The following is a 19,681-nucleotide window of genomic DNA, read 5'->3' as shown; positions in this document are numbered from 1 at the left end:
AGCAGTATATAGCAGTGTATCCGGGCTCCCCCCTCCCCAGCCTGTATATAGCAGTATATAGCTGTATATAGCAGTATATAACTGTATATCCGGGCTCCCCCTCCCCCAGCCTGTATATAGCAGTATATAGCTGTATATCCGGGCTCCCCCCTCCCCAGCCTGTATATAGCAGTATATAGCTGTATATACGGGCTCCCCCTCCCCAGCCTGTATATAGCAGTATATAGCTGTATATAGCAGTATATAGCAGTTTATCCAGGCTCCCCCCTCCCCAGCCTGTATATAGCAGTATATAGCTGTATATAGGAGTATATAGCAGTATATCCGGGCTCCCCCCTCCCAGTCTGTATATTGCAGTATATAGCTGTATATAGCAGTATATAGCCGTATATAGCAGTATATAGCTGTATACCCTTCCCCTCCCTGTGTATAGCAGTATATAGCTGTATACCGCTCCCCTCCCTGTATATAGCGCAGTGTATAGCTCTGTATATAGCTGTATACCCTCCCCTCGCAGTGTATAGCTGTATATAGCAGTATATAGCTGTATACCCATCCCCTCCCTGTGTATAGCAGTATATAGCTCTGTATATAGCTGTATACCCCTCCCCTCCCTGTGTATAGCAGTATATAGCTCTGTATATAGCTGTATATAGCTGTATACCCCTCCCCTCCCTGTGTATAGCAGTATATAGCTGTATACCCCTCCCCTCCCTGTGTATAGCAGTATATAGCTCTGTATATAGCTGTATACCCCCTCCCCTCCCTGTGTATACCAGTATATAGCTCTGTATATAGCTGTATACCCCTCCCCTCCCTGTGTATAGCAATATATAGCTCTGTATATAGCTGTATACCCCTCCCCTACCTGTGTATAGCAGTATATAGCTCTGTATATAGCTGTATACCCCTCCCCTCCCTGTGTATAGCAGTATATAGCTCTGTATATAGCTGTATACCCCTCCCCTCCCTGTGTATAGCAGTGTATAGCAGTATATAGCTGTATATAGCTGTATACCCCTCCCTCCCTGTGTATAGCAGTGTATAGCAGTGTATAGCAGTATATAGCAGTATATAGCTGTATACCCCTCCCTCCCTGTGTCTCTGCTGCTGATGTAGGGGGGGGAGTTACGTTCCCTTTTAAGCCGCGGTGCACGCCGGGAGGCCGCATTGTTCCAGCTGATGCAGCACGGGGTCTCCGGGGCAGCAGGAGCAGGGACCCCCGTGTGTGCGGCCGCGGTGTCCGGTCATGTCGTTCCCGGGCCCCGGCCGCTCGGCTCCGCTCTGCTCCGGGGTCTTCGGGGGGATCATCCCGCAGCCCCTCGGCCACAAGTTCTACTGTCACAACGGCGCCGCCAGCGGGGGAGGAGCCGGGGCCCCCCAACACCCGGGGCCACACACTGCGGCGGGGAGCCCGAGCCCGACCGCCCCATAGGATACGGAGCCTTCGGGGTCGTCTGGTGAGTGGGGGAGGGGCAGGGGCACGTATGAGGGGGTACAGGGGGGGAGCTGGGGCACGTATGAGGGGGTACAGGGGGGGAGCTGGGGCACGTATGAGGGGTACAGGGGGGGAGCTGGGCAGCGTATGAGGGGGTGCAGGGGGCACGTATGAGGGGGTACAGGGGGGGAGCTGGGGCACGTATGAGGGGGTACAGGGGGAGCAGGGGCACCTATAAGGGGGTGCAGGGGCACCTATGAGGGGGGAGCAGGGGCACCTATAAGGGGGAGCAGGGGCACGTATGAGGGGGTGCAGGGGCACGTATGAGGGGGTACAGGGGGGATCAGGGGCACGTATGAGGGGTGCAGGGGCACGTATGAGGGGGTGCAGGGGCACGTATGAGGGGTGCAGGGGCACGTATGAGGGGGTACAGGGGGGATCAGGGGCACCTATAAGGGGGATCAGGGGCACGTATGAGGGGGTGCAGGGGCAACGTATGAGGGGTGCAGGGGGAGCAGGGGCACGTATGGGGGGGTGCAGGGGCACGTATGAGGGGGTGCAGGGGGGAGCAGGGGCACGTATGAGGGGGAGCAGGGGCACGTATGAGGGGGTGCAGGGGGAGCAGGGGCACCTATGAGGGGGTGCAGGGGGGAGCAGGGGCACGTATGAGGGGGTGCAGGGGCACGTATGAGGGGGTACAGGGGGGAGCAGGGGCACGTATGAGGGGGTGCAGGGGCACGTATGAGGGGGTGCAGGGGGGAGCTGGGGCACGTATGAGGGGGTACGGGGGGAGCTGGGGCACGTATGAGGGGGTACAGGGGGGAGCAGGGGCACGTATGAGGGGGTGCAGGGGCACGTATGAGGGGGTACAGGGGGGAACAGGGGCACGTATGAGGGGGTGCAGGGGCACGTATGAGGGGGTACAGGGGGGTGCAGGGGCACGTATGAGGGGGTGCAGGGGCACGTATGAGGGGGTGCAGGGGGGGAGCTGGGGCACGTATGAGGGGGTACAGGGGCACGTATGAGGGGGTACAGGGGGGAGCAGGGGCACCTATAAGGGGGTTCAGGGGCACGTATGAGGGGGTTCAGGGGCACGTATGAGGGGGTACAAGGGGGAGCAGGGGCACCTATAAGGGGGAGCAGGGGCACGTATGAGGGGGAGCAGGGTGATACAGAGGGGTGTGTGGGGATACAGGGCAGTGTATGTTGGGGTACAGTGGGGTATGTAGGGGGTGCAGCCCCTCTGGTGCCGGCGATGTCTGATCTGTAGTAGCGGGGCAGAGGTCCGGTCCGGTCTGGTCTGGTGGGTGTCGGAGCTTGTTACACATCATCCTGTCCCCGGGTTGGTGCCGCCCCCCTGTACCCTGGGTGCCCCCCTATGTTAGTACCTGACTCCTCCCCCCGTGTTCTGCAGGTCAGTGACGGATCCTCGAGATGGCAAACGCGTCGCCCTGAAGAAGATGCCCAATGTCTTCCAGAACCTGGTGTCGTGTAAGCGGGTCTTCAGGGAGCTCAAGATGCTCTGCTTCTTCAAGCATGATAATGTAAGGGGCAGTATGGGGTAGTACCTCTGGGGGGTGGATGTGGTGGGTTATGGGGTAGTACCTCTGGGGGGTGGATGTGGTGGGTTATGGGTAGTACCTCCTCTGGGGGGTGGATGTGGTGGGTTATGGGGTAGGACCTCCCTCTGGGGGGTGGATGTGGTGGGTTATGGGGTAGGACCTCCCTCTGGGGGTGGATGTGGTGGGTTATGGGGTAGGACCTCCCTCTGGGGGGTGGATGTGGTGGGTTATGGGGTAGGACCTCCCTCTGGGGGGTGGATGTGGTGGGTTATGGGGTAGGACCTCCCTCTGGGGGGTGGATGTGGTGGGTTTTGGGTAGGACCTCCCTCTGGGGGGTGGATGTGGTGGGTTATGGGGTAGGACCTCCCTCTGGGGGGTGGATGTGGTGGGTTATGGGGTAGGACCTCCCTCTGGGGGGTGGTATGTGGTGGGTTATGGGGTAGGACCTCCCTCTGGGGGTGGATGTGGTGGGTTATGGGGTAGGACCTCCTCTGGGGGGTGGATGTGGTGGGTTATGGGGTAGGACCTCCCTCTGGGGGGTGGATGTGTGGGTTATGGGTAGGACCTCCCTCTGGGGGTGGATGTGGTGGGTTATGGGGTAGGACCTCCCTCTGGGGGTGGATGTGGTGGGTTATGGGGTAGGACCTCCCTCTGGGGGGGTGGATGTGGTGGGTTATGGGGTAGGACCTCCCTCTGGGGGGTGGATGTGGTGGGTTATGGGTAGGACCTCCCTCTGGGGGGTGGATGTGGTGGGTTATGGGGTAGGACCTCCTCTGGGGGGTGGATGTGGTGGGTTATGGGGTAGGACCTCCCTCTGGGGGGTGGATGTGGTGGGTTATGGGGTAGGACCTCCCTCTGGGGGGTGGATGTGGTGGGTTATGGGGTAGGACCTCCCTCTGGGGGGTGGATGTGGTGGGTTATGGGGTAGGACCTCCCTCTGGGGGGTGGATGTGGTGGGTTATGGGTAGGACCTCCCTCTGGGGGGTGGATGTGGTGGGTTATGGGGTAGGACCTCCCTCTGGGGGGTGGATGTGGTGGGTTATGGGGTAGGACCTCCCTCTGGGGGGTGGATGTGGTGGGTTATGGGGTAGGACCTCCCTCTGGGGGGTGGATGTGGGTGGGTTATGGGGTAGGACCTCCCTCTGGGGGGTGGATGTGGTGGGTTAGGGGTAGGACCTCCCTCTGGGGGGTGGATGTGGTGGGTTATGGGGTAGGACATCCCTCTGGGGGGTGGATGTGGTGGGTTATTTGGTAGGACCTCCCTCTGGGGGGTGGATGTGGTGGGTTATGGGGTAGGACCTCCCTCTGGGGGGTGGATGTGGTGGGTTATGGGGTAGGACCTCCCTCTGGGGGGTGGATGTGGTGGGTTATGGGGTAGGACCTCCCTCTGGGGGGTGGATGTGGTGGGTTATGGGGTAGGACCTCCCTCTGGGGGTGGATGTGGTGGGTTATGGGGTAGGACCTCTCTGGGGGGTGGATGTGGTGGGTTATGGGTAGGACCTCCCTCTGGGGGGTGATGTGGTGGGTTTATGGGGGTAGGGACCTCCTCTGGGGGGTGGATGTGTGGGGTTATGGGGTAGGACCTCCCTCTGGGGGGTGGATGTGGTGGGTTATGGGGTAGGACCTCCCTCTGGGGGGTGGATGTGGTGGGTTATGGGGTAGGACCCCCTCTGGGGGTGGATGTGGTGGGTTATGGGGTAGGACCTCCCTCTGGGGGGTGGATGTGGTGGGTTATGGGGTAGGACCTCCCTCTGGGGGGTGGATGTGGTGGGTTATGGGGTAGGACCTCCCTCTGGGGGGTGGATGTGGTGGGTTATGGGGTAGGACCTCCCTCTGGGGGGTGGATGTGGTGGGTTATGGGGTAGGACCTCCCTCTGGGGGGTGGATGTGGTGGGTTATGGGGTAGGACCTCCCTCTGGGGGGTGGATGTGGGTGGGTTATGGGGTAGGACCTCCCTCTGGGGGGTGGATGTGGTGGGTTATGGGGTAGGACCTCCCTCTGGGGGGTGGATGTGGTGGGTTATGGGGTAGGACCTCCCTCTGGGGGGTGGATGTGGTGGGTTATGGGGTAGGACCTCCCTCTGGGGGTGGATGTGGTGGGTTATGGGGTAGGACTCCCTCTGGGGGGTGGATGTGGTGGGTTATGGGGTAGGACCTCCCTCTGGGGGGTGGATGTGGTGGGTTATGGGTAGGACCTCCCTCTGGGGGGTGGATGTGGTGGGTTATGGGGTAGGACCTCCCTCTGGGGGGTGGATGTGGTGGGTTATGGGGTAGGACCTCCCTCTGGGGGGTGGATGTGGTGGGTTAAGGGGTAGGACCTCCCTCTGGGGGGTGGATGTGGTGGGTTATGGGTAGGACCTCCCTCTGGGGGGTGGATGTGGTGGGTTATGGGGTAGGGACCTCCCTCTGGGGGTGGTATGTGGTGGGTTATGGGGTAGGACCTCCCTCTGGGGGGTGTACAGGGTTTTATGGCCGTTCTCCCTGAGGTTGAGCCTGGTACAGCTCTGGGTGGATGAAGAACTTTTGGGACAATTAACCCTGTAGGTGCTGTATGTTGTGCTGCGCCCGGGTTGGGTAGAGATGGGTGCTCGCTGTGGTTGGGGGCAGGGTGGGCGCAGGTCACCCATTAATCCTCTGTCTTGCTCTGCAGGTCCTGTCCGCCCTCGACATCCTGCAGCCGCCACAGATCGACTGCTTCGAGGAGATGTATCCTGACTCATCCGGATGGGGGGTGCTGGGCGCAGTCGGGGGGCGCTGGAGGTGCCCGCTAGGGGAATTGTGACCTGTGGCTCAAGATTGTTGATCCGCTGCTTTGTTACAATGTATCCAGAATCCTCCGAACATCAAGCCGATACATTGTAACGGGACAGTAGGGAGACGTGCGCTAGTAGCTTCCTAAGGCCATACAGGCTACACGGTGCTATGTATTGTCTCTAGTGATGATCCTGCCTCACACTGCTGTGCTCTGTGCTCTCTGCAGCCAGTGTTATGTATTGTCCCTGGAGAGATGTGTAATCAGACCTCACACTGCTGTGCTCTGTGCTCTCTGCAGCCAGTGTTATGTATTGTCCCTGGAGAGATGTGTAATCAGTCCTCACACTGCTGTGCTCTGTGCTCTCTGCAGCCAGTGTTATGTATTGTCCCTGGAGAGATGTGTAATCAGACCTCACACTGCTGTGCTCTGTGCTCTCTGCAGCCAGTGTTATGTATTGTCCCTGGAGAGATGTGTAATCTGACCTCACACTGCTGTGCTCTGTGCTCTCTGCAGCCAGTGTTATGTATTGTCCCTGGAGAGATGTGTAATCAGACCTCACACTGCTGTGCTCTGTGCTCTCTGCAGCCAGTGTTATGTATTGTCCCTGGAGAGATGTGTAATCATGCCTCACACTGCTGTGCTCTGTGCTCTGTGCTCTCTGCAGCCAGTGTTGTGTACTGTCCCTGGAGAGATGTGTAATCATACCTCACACTGCTGTGCTCTGTGCTCTCTGCAGCCAGTGTTATGTACTGTCCCTGGAGAGATGTGTAATCAGACCTCACACTGCTGTGCTCTGTGCTCTCTGCAGCCAGTGTTATGTATTGTCCCTGGAGAGATGTGTAATCAGACCTCACACTGCTGTGCTCTGTGCTCTCTGCAGCCAGTGTTATGTATTGTCCCTGGAGAGATGTGTAATCAGACCTCACACTGCTGTGCTCTGTGCTCTCTGCAGCCAGTGTTATGTATTGTCCCTGGAGAGATGTGTAATCAGACCTCACACTGCTGTGCTCTGTGCTCTCTGCAGCCAGTGTTATGTATTGTCCCTGGAGAGATGTGTAATCAGACCTCACACTGCTGTGCTCTGTGCTCTCTGCAGCCAGTGTTATGTATTGTCCCTGGAGAGATGTGTAATCAGACCTCACACTGCTGTGCTCTGTGCTCTCTGCAGCCAGTGTTATGTATTGTCCCTGGAGAGATGTGTAATCAGTCCTCACACTGCTGTGCTCTGTGCTCTCTGCAGCCAGTGTTATGTATTGTCCCTGGAGAGATGTGTAATCAGACCTCACACTGCTGTGCTCTGTGCTCTCTGCAGCCAGTGTTATGTATTGTCCCTGGAGAGATGTGTAATCTGACCTCACACTGCTGTGCTCTGTGCTCTCTGCAGCCAGTGTTATGTATTGTCCCTGGAGAGATGTGTAATCAGACCTCACACTGCTGTGCTCTGTGCTCTCTGCAGCCAGTGTTATGTATTGTCCCTGGAGAGATGTGTAATCATGCCTCACACTGCTGTGCTCTGTGCTCTGTGCTCTCTGCAGCCAGTGTTGTGTACTGTCCCTGGAGAGATGTGTAATCATACCTCACACTGCTGTGCTCTGTGCTCTCTGCAGCCAGTGTTATGTACTGTCCCTGGAGAGATGTGTAATCAGACCTCACACTGCTGTGCTCTGTGCTCTCTGCAGCCAGTGTTATGTATTGTCCCTGGAGAGATGTGTAATCAGACCTCACACTGCTGTGCTCTGTGCTCTCTGCAGCCAGTGTTATGTATTGTCCCTGGAGAGATGTGTAATCAGACCTCACACTGCTGTGCTCTGTGCTCTCTGCAGCCAGTGTTATGTATTGTCCCTGGAGAGATGTGTAATCAGACCTCACACTGCTGTGCTCTGTGCTCTCTGCAGCCAGTGTTATGTATTGTCCCTGGAGAGATGTGTAATCAGACCTCACACTGCTGTGCTCTGTGCTCTCTGCAGCCAGTGTTATGTATTGTCCCTGGAGAGATGTGTAATCAGACCTCACACTGCTGTGCTCTGTGCTCTCTGCAGCCAGTGTTATGTACTGTCCCTGGAGAGATGTGTAATCAGACCTCACACTGCTGTGCTCTGTGCTCTCTGCAGCCAGTGTTATGTATTGTCCCTGGAGAGATGTGTAATCAGACCTCACACTGCTGTGCTCTGTGCTCTCTGCAGCCAGTGTTATGTATTGTACCTGGAGAGATGTGTAATCAGACCTCACTCTGCTGTGCTCTGTGCTCTCTGCAGCCAGTGTTATGTATTGTCCCTGGAGAGATGTGTAATCAGACCTCACACTGCTGTGCTCTGTGCTCTCTGCAGCCAGTGTTATGTATTGTCCCTGGGGAGATGTGTAATCAGACCTCACACTGCTGTGTTCTGTGCTCTCTGCAGCCAGTGTTATGTATTGTCCCTGGAGAGATGTGTAATCAGACCTCACACTGCTGTGCTCTGTGCTCTGTGCTCTCTGCAGCCAGTGTTGTGTACTGTCCCTGGAGAGATGTGTAATCATACCTCACACTGCTGTGCTCTGTGCTCTCTGCAGCCAGTGTTATGTACTGTCCCTGGAGAGATGTGTAATCAGACCTCACACTGCTGTGCTCTGTGCTCTCTGCAGCCAGTGTTATGTATTGTCCCTGGAGAGATGTGTAATCAGACCTCACACTGCTGTGCTCTGTGCTCTCTGCAGCCAGTGTTATGTATTGTCCCTGGAGAGATGTGTAATCAGACCTCACACTGCTGTGCTCTGTGCTCTCTGCAGCCAGTGTTATGTATTGTCCCTGGAGAGATGTGTAATCAGACCTCACACTGCTGTGCTCTGTGCTCTCTGCAGCCAGTGTTATGTATTGTCCCTGGAGAGATGTGTAATCAGACCTCACACTGCTGTGCTCTGTGCTCTCTGCAGCCAGTGTTATGTATTGTCCCTGGAGAGATGTGTAATCAGACCTCACACTGCTGTGCTCTGTGCTCTCTGCAGCCAGTGTTATGTACTGTCCCTGGAGAGATGTGTAATCAGACCTCACACTGCTGTGCTCTGTGCTCTCTGCAGCCAGTGTTATGTATTGTCCCTGGAGAGATGTGTAATCAGACCTCACACTGCTGTGCTCTGTGCTCTCTGCAGCCAGTGTTATGTATTGTACCTGGAGAGATGTGTAATCAGACCTCACTCTGCTGTGCTCTGTGCTCTCTGCAGCCAGTGTTATGTATTGTCCCTGGAGAGATGTGTAATCAGACCTCACACTGCTGTGCTCTGTGCTCTCTGCAGCCAGTGTTATGTATTGTCCCTGGGGAGATGTGTAATCAGACCTCACACTGCTGTGTTCTGTGCTCTCTGCAGCCAGTGTTATGTATTGTCCCTGGAGAGATGTGTAATCAGACCTCACACTGCTGTGCTCTGTGCTCTCTGCAGCCAGTGTTATGTATTGTCCCTGGAGAGATGTGTAATCAGACCTCACACTGCTGTGCTCTGTGCAGCCAGTGTTATGTAATGTCTCTGGAGGGATGTGTAATCAGACCTCACACTGCTGTGCTCTGTGCTCTCTGAAGCCAGTGTTATGTATTGTCCCTGGAGAGATGTGTAATCAGACCTCACACTGCTGTGCTCCCTGCAGCCAGTTACGTATTATCCCTGGAGAGATGTGTAATCAGACCTCACACTGCTGTGCTCTGTGCTCTCTGCAGCCAGTGTTATGTACTATATCCGGAGAGATGTGTAATCCGACCTCACACTGCTGTGCTCTGTGCTCTCTGCAGCCAGTGTTATGTACTATATCCGGAGAGATGTGTAATCCGACCTCACACTGCTGTGCTCTGTGCTCTCTGCAGCCAGTGTTATGTACTATATCCGGAGAGATGTGTAACCAGACCTCACACTGCTGTGCTCTCTGAAGCCAGTGTTATGTATTGTCCCTGGAGAGATGTGTAATCAGACCTCACACTGCTGTGCTCTGTGCTCTCTGCAGCCAGTGTTATGTACTATATCCGGAGAGATGTGTAATCCGACCTCACACTGCTGTGCTCTGTGCTCTCTGCAGCCAGTGTTATGTACTATATCCGGAGAGATGTGTAACCAGACCTCACACTGCTGTGCTCTCTGAAGCCAGTGTTATGTATTGTCCCTGGAGAGATGTGTAATCAGACCTCACACTGCTGTGCTCTGTGCTCTCTGCAGCCAGTGTTATGTATTGTCCCTGGAGAGATGTGTAATCAGACCTCACGCTGCTGTGCTCTGTGCTCTCTGCAGCCAGTGTTATGTATTGTCCCTGGAGAGATGTGTAATCAGACCTCACACTGCTGTGCTCTGTGCTCTCTGCAGCCAGTGTTATGTATTGTCCCTGGAGAGATGTGTAATCATGCCTCACACTGCTGTGCTCTGTGCTCTCTGCAGCCAGTGTTATGTATTGTCCCTGGAGAGATGTGTAATCAGACCTCACGCTGCTGTGCTCTGTGCTCTCTGCAGCCAGTGTTATGTATTGTCCCTGGAGAGATGTGTAATCAGACCTCACGCTGCTGTGCTCTGTGCTCTCTGCAGCCAGTGTTATGTATTGTCCCTGGAGAGATGTGTAATCAGACCTCACACTGCTGTGCTCTGTGCTCTCTGCAGCCAGTGTTATGTATTGTCCCTGGAGAGATGTGTAATCAGACCTCACGCTGCTGTGCTCTGTGCTCTCTGAAGCCAGTGTTATGTATTGTCCCTGGAGAGATGTGTAATCAGACCTCACACTGCTGTGCTCTGTGCTCTCTGCAGCCAGTGTTATGTATTGTCCCTGGAGAGATGTGTAATCATACCTCACACTGCTGTGCTCTGTGCTCTCTGCAGCCAGTGTTATGTACTATATCCGGAGAGATGTGTAATCAGACCTCACACTGCTGTGCTCTCTGCAGCCAGTGTTATGTATTGTCCCTGGAGACATGTGTAATCAGACCTCACACTGCTGTGCTCTGTGCTCTCTGCAGCCAGTGTTATGTATTGTCCCTGGAGAGATGTGTAATCAGACCTCACACTGCTGTGCTCTGTGCTCTCTGCAGCCAGTGTTATGTATTGTCCCTGGAGAGATGTGTAATCAGACCTCACACTGCTGTGCTCTGTGCTCTCTGCAGCCAGTGTTATGTACTGTCCCTGGAGAGATGTGTAATCAGACCTCACACTGCTGTGCTCTGTGCTCTCTGCAGCCAGTGTTATGTATTGTCCCTGGAGAGATGTGTAATCAGACCTCACACTGCTGTGCTCTGTGCTCTCTGTAGCCAGTGTAATGTATTGTCCCTGGAGAGATGTGTAATCAGTCCTCACACTGCTGTGCTCTCTGCTCTCTGCAGCCAGTGTTATGTATTGTCCCTGGAGAGATGTGTAATCAGACCTCACACTGCTGTGCTCTGTGCTCTCTGCAGCCAGTGTTATGTACTATATCCGGAGAGATGTGTAATCCGACCTCACACTGCTGTGCTCTGTGCTCTCTGCAGCCAGTGTTATGTACTATATCCGGAGAGATGTGTAACCAGACCTCACACTGCTGTGCTCTCTGAAGCCAGTGTTATGTATTGTCCCTGGAGAGATGTGTAATCAGACCTCACACTGCTGTGCTCTGTGCTCTCTGCAGCCAGTGTTATGTACTATATCCGGAGAGATGTGTAATCAGACCTCACACTGCTGTGCTCTGTGCTCTCTGCAGCCAGTGTTATGTATTGTCCCTGGAGAGATGTGTAATCAGACCTCACACTGCTGTGCTCTGTGCTCTCTGCAGCCAGTGTTATGTATTGTCCCTGGAGAGATGTGTAATCAGACCTCACACTGCTGTGCTCTGTGCTCTCTGCAGCCAGTGTTATGTACTGTCCCTGGAGAGATGTGTAATCAGACCTCACACTGCTGTGCTCTGTGCTCTCTGCAGCCAGTGTTATGTATTGTCCCTGGAGAGATGTGTAATCAGACCTCACACTGCTGTGCTCTGTGCTCTCTGTAGCCAGTGTAATGTATTGTCCCTGGAGAGATGTGTAATCAGTCCTCACACTGCTGTGCTCTCTGCTCTCTGCAGCCAGTGTTATGTATTGTCCCTGGAGAGATGTGTAATCAGACCTCACACTGCTGTGCTCTGTGCTCTCTGCAGCCAGTGTTATGTATTGTCCCTGGAGAGATGTGTAACCAGACCTCACACTGCTGTGCTCTGTGCTCTCTGCAGCCAGTGTTATGTATTATCCCTGGAGACATGTGTAACCAGACCTCACACTGCTGTGCTCTGTGCTCTCTGCAGCCAGTGTTATGTATTGTCCCTGGAGAGATGTGTAATCAGACCTCACACTGCTGTGCTCTGTACTCTCTGCAGCCAGTGTAATGTATTGTCCCTGGAGAGATGTGTAATCAGTCCTCACACTGCTGTGCTCTCTGCTCTCTGAAGCCAGTGTTATGTATTGTCCCTGGAGAGATGTGTAATCAGACCTCACACTGCTGTGCTCTGTGCTCTCTGCAAACAGTGTTATGTAGCATTCTACAGAGATGTGTAATCAGACCTTTGTATATGTTAGTAGCTGCAGGACTGTGATATATAGATTAATATTCCCAGTCTGTAGCTTCTTTAAGTGCACTGGGAGAGCGTCCTCACACTGCTGTGCTCTTTGTATCCAGCGTTATGTATTGTCCTTGGAGAGACGTGTAATCGGACCTTTATGTATGTTGGTAGCAGCAGGACTGTGATAAATGGATTTACGATGTATTCCAGGATTATCGCTTTTCCAAGTCCTCACACTGCTGTGTTCTGTGCTCTACAGCCAGTGTTGGATATTTTCCTTGGAGAGTTGTGTGTTGTTTGTAGCAGCAGAACTGTGATATATGGATTTATATTCCAGCATTTTACTTGGGTTGCTCCTCACTTTTCCTGTGAGTAAAATCTGTAGCGGCTGCTGAGTGATCTCAGAGCACAGCAGTGTGAGGAATCTTGGAACATGAGTCCCTATTCCACAGTCCTGCTGCTACTAACATCGCACATGCTCAGACGTTGGATTCTGCTTCTGTCATGGGGGGCGTCTCCTCCTGCAGTTTTTTTTTTTTGGGGGGGGGGGGGGGCATTGGCTCCTCGTCCTTGATGACATCAGTTTCCCAGCATTCTCTGCAACGGGAGTGGGAGGAGCCTCTGGGTGACCCGGTGACAGATAATATTGCTACGTGAGAACCAATATGGCTGACAAATGCCGGTCTCGGGGTCAGGGGGTCATGAGCTGCGGGTTTGTTACTCTGTTTCGCCTTTGACCTTGACCGCGTCCTCCGTCAGATACGTAATCACAGAACTGATGCAGACGGACCTGCACAAAGTCATCGTGTCCCCCCAGCCGCTCAGCGCAGACCACATCAAGGTCTTCCTCTACCAGATACTACGAGGTGAGGGGCAGGGGGTCCGGCGGGGTGAGGGGCAGGGGGTCTGGCCGCTATTAACCCTTGTGTTCCCTTCAGGGCTGAAGTATCTCCACTCGGCCGGGATCCTGCATCGAGACATCAAACCGGGGAACCTACTTGTGAACAGCAACTGTGTGCTAAAGGTTGGCGCTGCCTCCCAACCCCTGCGCTGCCTCCCAACCCCTGCGCTGCCTCCCAACCCCTGCGCTGCCTCCCAACCCCTGCGCTGCCTCCCAACCCCTGCGCTGCCTCCCAACCCCTGCGCTGCCTCCCAACCCCTGCGCTGCCTCCCAACCCCTGCGCTGCCTCCCAACCCCTGCGCTGCCTCCCAACCCCTGCGCTGCCTCCCAACCCCTGCGCTGCCTCCCAACCCCTGCGCTGCCTCCCAACCCCTGCGCTGCCTCCCAACCCCTGCGCTGCCTCCCAACCCCTGCGCTGCCTCCCAACCCCTGCGCTGCCTCCCAACCCCTGCGCTGCCTCCCAACCCCTGCGCTGCCTCCCAACCCCTGCGCTGCCTCCCAACCCCTGCGCTGCCTCCCAACCCCTGCGCTGCCTCCCAACCCCTGCGCTGCCTCCCAACCCCTGCGCTGCCTCCCAACCCCTGCGCTGCCTCCCAACCCCTGCGCTGCCTCCCAACCCCTGCGCTGCCTCCCAACCCCTGCGCTGCCTCCCAACCCCTGCGCTGCCTCCCAACCCCTGCGCTGCCTCCCAACCCCTGCGCTGCCTCCCAACCCCTGCGCTGCCTCCCAACCCCTTGCTCTGACCCCTCCCCTTGCTCTGCTGTGTCGCCCTCTGCGCTGCCCCCGACCTTGCTCTGCTGTGTCGCCCTCTGCGCTGCCCCCGACCTTGCTCTGCTGTGTCGCCCTCTGCGCTGCCCCCGACCTTGCTCTGCTGTGTCGCCCTCTGCGCTGCCCCCCACTTGCTCTGCTGTGTCGCCCTCTGCGCTGCCCCCCCCCTTGCTCTGCTGTGTCGCCCTCTGCGCTGCCCCCCCCCTTGCTCTGCTGTGTCGCCCTCTGCGCTGCCCCCCCCCTTGCTCTGCTGCTCCGCCCTCTGCGCTGCCCCCCCTTGCTCTGCTGCGGCGCCCTCTGCGCTGCCCCCTCCCCTTGCTCTGCTGCGGCGCCCTCTGCGCTGCCCCCCCCTTGCTCTGCTGCGTCGCCCTCTGCGCTGCCCCCTCCCCTTGCTCTGCTGCTCCGCCCTCTGCGCTCCCCCCCCCTTGCTCTGCTGCTCCGCCCTCTGCGCTGCCCCCCCCCCTTGCTCTGCTGCGTCGCCCTCTGCGCTGACCCCTCACCTTGCTCTGCTGCGTCGCCCTCTGCGCTGCCCCCCCCTTGCTCTGCCGCTCCGCCCTCTGCGCTGCCCCCCCTTGCTCTGCCGCGTCGCCCTCTGCGCTGCCCCCTCCCCTTGCTCTGCCGCGTCGCCCTCTGCGCTGCCCCCTCCTTGCTCTGCCGCGGCGCCCTCTGCGCTGCCCCCCTTGCTCTGCCGCGTCGCCCTCTGCGCTGCCCCCTCCCCTTGCTCTGCTGCTCCGCCCTCTGCGCTGCCCCCCCCTTGCTCTGCTGCGTCGCCCTCTGCGCTGACCCCTCCCCTTGCTCTGCTGCGTCGCCCTCTGCGCTGACCCCTCCCCTTGCTCTGCTGCGTCGCCCTCTGCGCTGACCCCTCCCCTTGCTCTGCTGCGTCGCCCTCTGCGCTGCCCCCTCCCCTTGCTCTGCTGCTCCGCCCTCTGCGCTGCCCCCTCCCCTTGCTCTGCTGCTCCGCCCTCTGCGCTGCCCCCTCCCCTTGCTCTGCTGCGTCGCCCTCTGCGCTGCCCCCTCCCCTTGCTCTGCTGCTCCGCCCTCTGCGCTGCCCCCCCTCCCCTTGCTCTGCTGCTCCGCCCTCTGCGCTGCCCCCCCCCTTGCTCTGCTGCTCCGCCCTCTGCGCTGCCCCCCCCTCCCCTTGCTCTGCTGCTCCGCCCTCTGCGCTGCCCCCCCCCCTTGCTCTGCCCTCTCCCCCTCAGTGCAGAGGTCACAGCGTTGTCTCTCTCCCCTCTCAGATCTGTGACTTTGGGCTGGCGCGTGTGGAGGAGCCGGACGAGTCGCAGCACATGACGCAGGAGGTGGTGACCCAGTATTACCGCGCCCCCGAGATCCTGATGGGAAGCCGACACTACCAGAACGCCATCGACATCTGGTCCGTGGGCTGCATCTTCGCTGAGCTGCTGGGGAGGAGGATCCTGTTCCAGGCGCAGAGCCCCATCCAGCAGGTGCGCCTCATCCTGTGCTCTATGATGTCCTGCCGACGCTGCTCGGATGCGCTGACTCCGTCGTGTTCCCTCATTTGTTTTTTCTCTGGCAGCTGGACCTGATCACCGACCTCCTGGGGACTCCGCCTCTTACCGCCATGCGCTCCGCCTGCGAGGGAGCACGAGCCCACATCCTGCGCGGCCCACACAAGCCGGTAAGAACCAGCGCCGGCATTAACACTTCCGAATGTTCTGCGGTCGGGCTTGTTTTTTGTGGGGTGACTTTCGATGTTGCTATAGGATACATGAAAACAAAGGTGCCCACTGGAAATTTGGGGGCAAGTGCTGGAGGGTGCAGGACACTTTCCACTGCTCCAGCATCTGGCCTCCTGGTTTGTCAGTGGCCCCGGAGATGTGTTATAAGAGGGGTTACCGGTGCCTTGTTTGGACGACCTGTGACATGATTGGGGTGGCGTAGGGTGGACGAACCAACCAGATCCAGTGAGATTCATACAAGTAAATCCTCAGAACACTTGATAGTGTGTACATGCAGAGATGTATATAGGGAGTAGCCTGGCAGCTTTCATCACATGGAGGAGCATGTAATAAGTAGTAGAAACCCACAATGAAACAGTTACATGATGTGTATGGTCTGTGCTGTGTGAGTACTAAGGGATAACGGCTAAACCCCCCCCCCCCCCTCCACTTTGTGAAGCCGCTCTGTCTACAACACTATGGACTCGCAGGGATAAGCGGCGCAGGTACAGGCTACACTGAGGAGGACAGCAGACACTGCTGCACAATGTTGTTCTACATTCCATGAGCTGTGAAATATTCCTCCCTGTGAGTGCATATATTATAATGTGTGGGTAGCGCTGGGATCCCGTGGTGACACATCAGCCTTCACCCTCGCTCTTCTCCTGCAGCCATCGCTCTCGGTCCTGTACATGTTGTCTGGTGAAGCTACCCATGAGGCCGTTCACCTCCTGTGCCGGATGCTGCTGTTTGATCCGGTGAGTTTCGGGGTCCGGGGGGTGTCAAGGGGGGGGGGTGTATGTGGCGGCGCTCTCATAACCGCTCCGTTATCTGCAGATGAAGAGGATCTCCGCGAAGGACGCCCTGGCCCACCCGTACCTGGAGGAGGGGCGGCTCCGCTACCACACCTGTATGTGTCACTGCTGCTACTCCGTGTCCTCGGGCCGTGTCTACACTGCAGACTTTGAGCCCACGGCCGGCGACCGCTTCGATGACTCGTATGAGAAAAGCCTCACCTCTGTCTGGCAGGTTAAAGGTCAGTGCCCTAAGGGGTGTATGGGTGGGGTTACTTAGGGTGCAGGGGCGCGGATCCCACTCATTGTGACTGACGTGTTTCTCGGTGCAGAGCTGGTCCATCGCTTCATCACAGACCAACAACAGGGCAAGCGGCCCCCGCTGTGTATCAACCCGCACTCCGCAGCATTCAAGACATTCATCAGGTAGGTGGCCCCCGGATCCTCCTCCCCCTGCCTCCAGGTTGGGGTCCTCAATCCTCCTCCCCCTGCCTATAGGTCAAGGTCCTGCCTCCTCCTTCTCCTCCCCCTGCCTATAGGTCGAGGTCCTGCTTCCTCCATCCTCCTCCCCCTGCCTATAGGTCGAGGTCCTGCCTCCTCCTCCCCCTGCCTATAGGTCGAGGTCCTGCCTCCTCCCCCTGCCTATAGGTCGAGGTCCTGCCTCCTCCATCCCCCCCCCCCCCCCCTGCCTCCAGGTTGGGGGTCCTGCCTCCAGGTTGGGGGTCCTGCCTCCAGGTTGGGGGTCCTCCCTGTTCCCCCCTCATCTTGTCCCCTTATCTCCCCCAGATCCACGGCCTGGCATTCCTCTAAGGTCTCCAAGAAGGAGGAGAGATGAGGCGATGGCGTCCGGAGTCTCCTCCAGGTCCTCAGCATGAAGTGTCGTCCTCGTCCTCCTCTCCCGCTCGCTCCGGAGCTTTTCCTGCTGCATTATTCTCGCCCGAGGACGTTTTCCCTGTTACCCAGAATCCTGTGCGGTCCCGGGGAGGGGGGGGGGGTGTCGGTGATCGGCGAGGGGTCTACACGGATAAAGGACGCTGTAAATATTTTCTATGTGGAGGATCCTCTGCCTTGTCCGGACCCCTCGTCACTGCTGCCTGTGCGGAGCCCCCCGGACTGTATCCACACCGGTGCCGGCGCCTCCCTGGCTCCTCCCACAAGCGGGAAAACTGTGCAAAACAAGCGTTTTATTTATTCTACTGATTTTAAAAGGAGAGAAAAGCGGTGAAAATACTGGCCCCGCCCCCGATCCACCCCAGGCGGCCATATTGTGGGCGTGACCAATGGGAGAGGCGTCTCTGCACCATTCCTCAAATTGGGGATTCTTCTCTCTGTTCCCACCGTATGGCGGCAGCCATTGTGTATCCGGGGGGTGGGGCCTGGAGCATGGCATGCTGGGAGTCGCGAGCTGATCATGGAGTGAGGGCACAGCACTGCCCCCGCAGGGGCTGTGGTCACCGGGGGTAGTGCTACAGCGACCTCTAGTGGTCGCTGCTGCTGTTTGGTCTGGACAATTTTAAAACCATGTTTTTAATTTATTTTTGCAGCAGCCCAAAAGTCCTCAGTTACTGCAGTGCTAGATACTTATAGAGGCGGCTACATGTTACCCCTCCCCCGCACAGACGCAGATTGTACGCAGAGATTGGTGCAATGTCCGTGGCTGCAGATTGCACAGATCACAACCGCCCTCTGCTGACACCTGGTGGCTGCTGTCAGGTCCTGCAGCGGTCAGTCTCATGCACTACAGGGAGCACTGGTGTGCGGCTCCTCTCCTCTAGGGGGCGTTGTGCGGCTCTCCTCTAGGGGGCGGCGGCGTTGTGCGGCTCCCCTCTAGGGGGGCGGTGCTGGCGGCGTTGTGCGGCTCCCTCCTCTAGGGGGCGCTGGCGGCGGCGTTGTGCGGCTCCCTCCTCTAGGGGGCGCTGGCGGCGGCGTTGTGCGGCTCCCTCCTCTAGGGGGCGCTGGCGGCGGCGTTGTGCGGCTCCCTCCTCTAGGGGGCGCTGGTGGCGGCGTTGTGCGGCTCCCTCCTCTAGGGGGCGCTGGCGGCGGCGTTGTGCGGCTCCCTCCTCTAGGGGGCGCTGGCGGCGGCGTTGTGCGGCTCCCTCCTCTAGGGGGCGCTGGCGGCGGCGTTGTGCGGCTCCCTCCTCTAGGGGGCGCTGGTGGCGGCGTTGTGCGGCTCCCTCCTCCAGGGGGCGCTGGCGGCGGCGTTGTGCGGCTCCCTCCTCCAGGGGGCGCTGGCGGCGGCGTTGTGCTGCTCTCTCCTCCAGGGGGCGCTGGCGGCGGCGTTGTGCTGCTCCCTCCTCTAGGGGGCGCTGGCGGCGGCGTTGTGCTGCTCTCTCCTCTAGGGGGCGCTGGCGGCGGCGTTGTGCTGCTCTCTCCTCTAGGGGGCGCTGGCGGCGGCGTTGTGCTGCTCCCTCCTCCAGGGGGCGCTGGTGATTTTGGCTGATTTCTCTCCTTTTCTCACGGATTTCTTGATAACTTATATCCTGTACAGACGTGCGTCACTTGTGTCACTGCACCCACTCAATAATCTACCTCTTCCAGTAAGTGTTTTCTTTTATATTATGATTTTTTTTTATTGTTAAGATGTGATTTATGTTTTTATTTTGTGGAATTTTTTTCCTTTTAATTTACCTAAATGTGAAAAAACCCGGAATCCCTGAAAACTTGAATTTAGCGTCTTCAGGTTTTATTTGAGGTTTGTTGGTCTGAGCCGACGTCTTCAATAAAGTCTGTCCTGCCTTTTACTGCACGAGTCCTGTGGTCTGTCAGAGGAGCCGCACCCCAATATCCACACCGCTGCTGCAGCCGCCTCCCTGCACCCCAATATCCACGCCGCTGCTGCAGCCGCCTCCCTGCACCCCAATATCTACGCTGCAGCCGCCTCCCTGCGCCCCAATATCTACGCCGCAGCCGACTCCCTCGCGCACCCCAATATCTACGCCGCAGCCGACTCCCTTGCGCACCCCAATATCTACGCTGCAGCCGACTCCCTCGCGCACCCCAATATCTACGCCGCAGCTGCAGCCGACTCCCTCGCGCACCCCAATATCTACGCCGCAGCTGCAGCCGACTCCCTCGCGCACCCCAATATCTACGCCGCAGCCGCCTCCCTCGCGCACCCCAATATCTACGCCGCAGCCGCCTCCCTCGCGCACCCCAATATCTACGCCGCAGCCGACTCCCTCGCGCACCCCAATATCTACGCCGCAGCCGACTCCCTCGCGCACCCCAATATCTACGCCGCAGCCGACTCCCTCGCGCACCCCAATATCTACGCCGCTGC

General features: G+C 57.6%; 1 protein-coding gene across 1 annotated transcript; it reads left to right on the top strand.

The window, feature by feature from the left end:
- Positions 1-1,127: 1,127 nt before the first annotated feature.
- Positions 1,128-19,142, top strand: LOC140074500 (serine/threonine-protein kinase NLK2-like). The gene is given in 12 exon segments (XM_072119461.1): positions 1,128-1,376; positions 1,379-1,460; positions 2,853-2,982; positions 5,650-5,705; positions 13,019-13,125; positions 13,198-13,283; positions 15,164-15,373; positions 15,466-15,567; positions 16,279-16,365; positions 16,445-16,643; positions 16,734-16,827; positions 17,188-19,142. Coding segments are annotated over 12 exon segments (1,329 nt in total). The 5' UTR covers positions 1,128-1,249; the 3' UTR covers positions 17,237-19,142.
- Positions 19,143-19,681: the final 539 nt, after the last annotated feature.

The sequence above is a fragment of the Engystomops pustulosus genome, chromosome 8 (assembly GCF_040894005.1).
Source record: "Engystomops pustulosus chromosome 8, aEngPut4.maternal, whole genome shotgun sequence".
Taxonomy (NCBI): Eukaryota; Metazoa; Chordata; class Amphibia; order Anura; family Leptodactylidae; genus Engystomops; species Engystomops pustulosus.
This window is presented reverse-complemented; position numbering and strand designations above follow the sequence as displayed.